The sequence below is a fragment of the Salmo salar genome, chromosome 01 (genome assembly GCF_965601325.2).
Source record: "Salmo salar chromosome 01, fSalSal1, whole genome shotgun sequence".
Classification (NCBI taxonomy): Eukaryota; Metazoa; Chordata; class Actinopteri; order Salmoniformes; family Salmonidae; genus Salmo; species Salmo salar.
This window is the reverse complement of record NC_138291.1, coordinates 50,683,780-50,689,779: the sequence shown is the minus strand read 5'-3', so window position 1 is coordinate 50,689,779 and position 6,000 is coordinate 50,683,780. Positions and strand designations below refer to the sequence as shown.

The 6,000-nt window shown below is 41.4% G+C and overlaps 1 protein-coding gene across 1 annotated transcript in view; it reads right to left on the bottom strand.

Annotated features, from left to right (window-relative positions):
* Positions 1–346: 346 nt before the first annotated feature.
* Positions 347–6,000, bottom strand: part of LOC106604231 (V-set and transmembrane domain-containing protein 4) — a 29,131-nt gene continuing 23,477 nt past the window's right edge. Inside the window, exons 3-8 of the mRNA XM_014198698.3 lie at positions 3,323–3,373; positions 3,046–3,156; positions 2,666–2,699; positions 2,311–2,450; positions 1,955–2,028; positions 347–1,208 (exon numbers count right to left, since the gene is read on the bottom strand). Of these exons, the coding sequence (XP_014054173.1) occupies positions 1,026–1,208; positions 1,955–2,028; positions 2,311–2,450; positions 2,666–2,699; positions 3,046–3,156; positions 3,323–3,373 (593 nt within the window). The 3' untranslated portion in view covers positions 347–1,025. The remainder of the gene's footprint in view (positions 1,209–1,954; positions 2,029–2,310; positions 2,451–2,665; positions 2,700–3,045; positions 3,157–3,322; positions 3,374–6,000) is intronic.

Here is a 6,000-nt window from a genome sequence, read left to right as displayed (position 1 = left end):
CCATCCCATCACTCCATCCATCCTTCACAATCTGACCTTCACAAAATGGCCTCCTCCTTCACTCCTGGTGGGCAGTAGAGCATGGAACCTCCTACCTCCGGGATGAGTCACATTTGTTTATGTCTGTGGTGTTTATGATGGGTGTGTTGTTGAAAATCTAGAACATAGACTGAAAATGAGGAGTGCTGCTGTGCTTAAGTAAGATGTCTGTCTTTCTGTCCCATGAGATCTCTGTCTATAAGCTATTTCTAGTGTTTAGCCTTAGATTTTCTGCCATATATTTTCCTGATTACCCTGATGTAGATGTGGGTCTATATGCTCAAGAGAGTATAAAGAACATGGACAGTTGTTTACGAACTCAAACAGTTTATTGAAACAGGAAACAAATATGAAAAGAAGGACCATATCATATGTATTTCAGGTTAAATTCAGTTATAAAATGATGTATACAGCAATTTATATATGAAACATCTCCACAATCGTTAGATACATTAATAGCCTATTTACACATTTCAACATTAAACAGAGTTCCAATGCTTTCTGCCTGAGCCAACTTGTTGTTTTGCCAATATGTTTGCAATGTAATGATATACAGTAGCTAGCATGTAGCTAGCATTGTTGAATGCAGAAACAATTATTTTACACACATCTCTAACACAGAAAATCTGGCACCTAGACAAAACCACCAGCGATGCAAACAAACAACACACAAAACCTCATAGATATTTCGTCAACAGAGTCAAGGTGTGAAGCAGGTTTTTCTTGTTTATCTCGTTGAGTCCTTTGAAATAATAATGGTTTGTTTAATGGATGTGATTCGGTGAACTATGCTCTGTCTGAAACCTCGAAGGTTCATAGCTTGTGCCAAAACTTTGGCTCAGCAGGCTAACACAGTCTATTGGCGCACATCAATGGCCAAAAGGCAGTGCCAAAGATCCGATGAGTCTATGTACTGTATCTTGCCAGGTCGCCTACACAAAAATATGTTTTCAAACTCAAAGTCCTTTCCTGGTTAAATAAGACATCTACAGCGGTTTCTCCCGGAATAGGATCTGGGCGTAGACAGTGTCAGAGCTGGAAGGGCTGGAGGCTAGAGGCTCGGGGATGGAGAGAGAAGACGGAGAGGTGGAGGAGGAGGGAGGTTCAGGCCTGGGTCGTACTAGCTCCAACTCTGCATACGTCAGGCTGTCCTCCTCATAGACGCTCGACTGGAAGAGAGGAGAGGAGTGGAAAAGGAGAGTTAAAGGTTGACATAGTTAAAACCTCTCTCCCTATAATTTGCAGTCATTGAAGGTATTTGTTTTATAACAGGATACCATTTAGTATAACAGGAGAACATTCTGTGTAGTGGAAGAACTGGACAGGGATCTAAGGAGGGGAAATTTTGTGTAGTGATAGATTATTCGGTATAAAAGGACCTCTATCCCATATCCTCAGATCCCTTTCTAGTCACACTAATCCAATCAGCAATCTGCGGCGAGCGACTCCTTCCTGGCCAATCAAATTCAGACCAGGTGAATTACAACCAATTAGAGCAACCCTTAGCTATCGACAGATTGAAAAATGATTGGTGATCCTCTGATTTTTTTGTTATGGTCAATATTTTTATGACTGAATAAATAATTGTGTTGGGGAAGCAATAAAATTGACTAGAATTAGCGGGCTCATAACAGGAGGACAGAACAGCAATAATAACAGTAGAGAACACACACAACAGCCCTCTGAGACCAGCTCCCTTCTTAGCTTCTACACCCAATAACTCAATTGAAAAATATAGGAAAATGTGCTTTTTAAATGTAAACCTTATACAATTTGTAACAAAAAGAATAAACTGAGAAAATTATTAATAAAGGATATGACTCAGAAGGCAGAAATCCTGTAATGTAATAATACAACATTACTAATGTGTTGTAATGGGCTGAGGGTGTGGGTGAACAATAAGAGGAGCTCTTACCCTAACTGGCCTCCTGGGCTGGCTCTTTAAGCGTAGAGGTTTCCTGGGACTCTGTCTCTCTGCAGCTACAGGCACTGGAACAGAAGAACATGATTGATTTCTACTAGGTCGAAACTGTAATAGGTATTCTAAGTTCTTGTTTATCTAGGATTATCTATCTATTCTCACAGAAATATTAGAATGGACATTCCCATTCTGGTCAACGTTCTGTGCTGGTTGCGGACCGGTGCCCAATTTGGACATAGCCATGAATGTATTGTCAAATTGCCATGGTCTAAAGGGGTTTCCCCGTTCTAGTCATTATATTTGAATGCTACTGTTGTGAGGTCATTCTTGAGTACACAGATGTATTGTACCTTTCTCTGGTATGTGTGGCGGTGTCTCCTCTGGTTCTTTGGGTGTGTCTCTCCTGCATGCTTTGTGTCTCTTCTCCTTCCTGTAGTTTCCAGAAGACAGGCTGGCGGAGCTCACTGAACTGGTCACCGTCTCTCCAGAGCTGGGGTTACACAGGAACAGCAGGGGTTAACATTAATGGGTGTTTAAGCAGCAACGACCATCAATCACCCTTGTAAGATATAAGTTATTTTAGAAAGACGTAATTTTGGAAGTTGTCTAAATTGTATTAATCTATGATCTTCCAAGTTGTGTACAGTATTAATGTGAGTGTTAGCCATTGATCATGGAGATTATGAATTCATGGTAAAGACTTACCAGCTCTCTGGACACTTGACCAGGTAATAACTGGCTGTAGAGAAGAGAAGTCAGAGTTAGGGGCTAACAGGGGGCGGCAGGTAGCCTAGTGGTTAGAGTGTTCGACCAGTAACCGAAAGGTTGATAGATCGAATCCCCGAGCTGACAAGGTAAAAATATATTGTTCTGCCCCTGAACAAGGCAGTTAACCCACTGTTCCTAGGCTGTCATTGAAAAAAAAAATGGTTCTTAACTGACTTGCCTAGTTAAATAAAGATTAAAAAAACAATGATGGTACAGCATTACAGTGAAACACTGTTTCTTTCTGTAAACCAGGCACACAAGGCTACGAAACACAAGTGACGGGGAAGAAAAATTGTAACCTTTGAGTGTGTGTGTACCTTTTTTGAGTGTGTGACGTGTGTGCAGGTACTGGCAGGTGAGGACCAGCGTGAACAGCAAGATGGAGAGCAGTCCCAAGGAGCAGAGGAGCACTGCACACAGGTACACATCTGGAACACACATACATGTTTTACTATCAAAGTGGGGACACATCTATAACACATCTGGAAGAGTAAGACAGGCACAGGAATGTCATGAAAGAAGTGTAACACTAGCGCTAATGTTGTCAGTACAGGACAATGATGGGCTGAGTAAAGACAAATGAGAAAACTCTACCTCCAAATAGACGCCACACTCCCTCATCGCTCCTGTCCAGTGGGATGTATACTGACATAAAAAGAGAACATTGGATACAGTAAGTGAAAAATCAGTAGACATTGGTAATATAAATGTCAAGTGCTTTATTTTACTCACCTGTGTGCAGGGTGGGCAGAGTTAGCACTTTTTTAGACTTTTCAATTGGTTTCAATTGACATCAAGTGCACCTCAAGTGCTAAATCAAGTGTTTGTCATACTATTTTGTGTACTGTATGTATTTGACCCAGGTCTGAACATTAGCATTTCATCTAATGTAGTCTAAGAAACTCAATGAAAACAGTAGAGTGTTTGCTGAAGACAGAGGAAAACTGAAATATGTATGTTAGTGAAATGGTACATTCTTTGTGTGCATTCACCCATGGCAGCAGACAGACTCCCTCAGTAGTTTACAGAAATACACTGAAATACACCCAGGCCCAGACCGCCATCAGACTGAGGCAGAGAGAGATGACTGCAGGGCTTGCCAAACCCACACAACCCCACAAACAGGGCTGGCTGGAGAGTGAGGGGGTTCCCCCATCTTCAAGTCTACTGAGCTTGTGCGGGCGTGCACATATGATTGTGTGCATGATTATGAATGAGTGTGTGCATGAATATGAACGTTTGTGGATATGAGTATGAATGTGTGTGGATATGAGTGTGCCAGATAAGGCTTTCAGTATGAGCCAAGGGCATTTAGGAGAACAGAGGAGAGGAGTGAGATTGAGGAGAGATGGAGGAGAGATGGAGGATAGACAAAGGAGAGGAGAGATGAGAGGTGTTCTACATACTTAGCCTCTGAACCTGTAAATGGGATTTTAATATGCCTCTTTAAAACAGGGAGTGATACAACATTAATACTCACTCACTTCAGTTAACCTGAGATGGCTTTCTATTCTTACCACCCATATAGCATATCTGCTCCAGGTACATTGAGATAATGCTGTCATGTTTAAATTTTTACCTAAATATTGACATGTACAGTATCTCAGTAATAGTTAGTGATATACTGTAGAGATAAAGCGCATACAGCTGTATTTGTCTGAACAGAGGCTAACCTTGCTGATAACTGAAGTGATGCGGAGGGCTGTTCCAAGAAAGATGAGGTACAGGCTTGTTAGTGAGGGGCTCACACACACAGACACACACACACAGTACTAAATATTTATGTTTGAACATCTTGAAGAACGATCTGGCCTTAATGGCCATGTACTCTTATAATTTCCACCCAGCACAGCCAGAAGAGGACTGACCACCCCTCAGAGCCAGGTTCCTCTCTAGGTTTCTTCCTAGGTTCCTACCTTTCTAGGGAGTTTTTCCTAGCCACTGTACTTCTCCATCTGCATTGCTTGCTCTTTGGGGTTTTAGGCTGGGTTTCTGTAAAAGCACTTTGTGACATCTGCTGATGTAAAAAGAGCTTTATAAATACATTTATTGATTGATTGACATGGGCCGTGTCCGAAATCTGTCTCACCTACTACATACTAAAACTGCTTACTGTGTACTTATCATACTACACACTATTTATAACGCACTGTTTAGTAAAGCTGTATGTAGTAAGGAACAAATATCAAAATACTAGGCTCACCTATACTGAGGATGCATTATCTAATATGCAAATGCATTGTTTACCGCCATTTGTTCATTTTGGTACTGTGCATACCCTTATCTGATTATCAGCTGTTGTCAAACACCCATGGATCTGAAAAGACGATTCTCTTCATCAATAGCGTGCAGTGAATTCTACAAGATGAAAAGCCGGAATGAGTATGACGTCCTGGCATTTAAATCATACTCAATTTTCTAAATATCACATGGGCTACCATAAAAACGTTCTATTTTAGCATACCCAATCAGTGTACTATTTAGAACACAGGTATGGATATTTGGACACAGCCATGGTTTCAGCTGTTTCTACTAGCCCTATAGCTTCTACATCAGACAGATGTGCATTGAGAATATAAAAGCATTTCTGAGGCCAGATGTTCAACCTTTTATACTGTTTGCTGTAGTCAAAAGGCAGTTGAGCGATTGTATGTAACAGCACCAATGATGTCATATAAACATACTGAATGAAAGATTATGTTCATGTCTATGAACAGCACTGACTGTTCTCCGCAACGTAGTTGAAAAGAGCAGAAGTCAGCATTTGACTGCAGACAGTGGTCTGGGGTGAGTGTGTGGGCGAGAGTTGGCCATCTCTCTGCTTGCTACAGCATCTCTGCTCTGACTGGTTTGGGTTAGGATTAAGTGTGTGGGCAACAGTTGGCTATCTGGTATAGCATATTTGTTCCGAGGTGAGTGAGTGGGCTGTCTCAGCAGGGTGTAGTCTTTGTTTTCTGACTGAAAGGGACTGAGTTGAACAGTCAACTACACTTCATGTCTCGCCTCTCGCTCTCTTCTCTCCCCCTCTCTCTTCCCCCCTTTCTCTTTCTCTCTCTCTTTCGTTCTCTCTCCCCCTCTCTCCCCTCTTTCTCTCTCTCACTCTCTCTCTCGATCTTCTTTCAGACTGTCTTGCGTGCGTTTTTCTACAGTAAGTACATTGCCAAAGGTTTATACAAAGTTGCCAATGTATTTGCAATTGATATAAACAAGCGACATATAAAAATATGCTTCAAATGAAAACAGAAATGACCGCATTAAAAAAGAAACAGTAG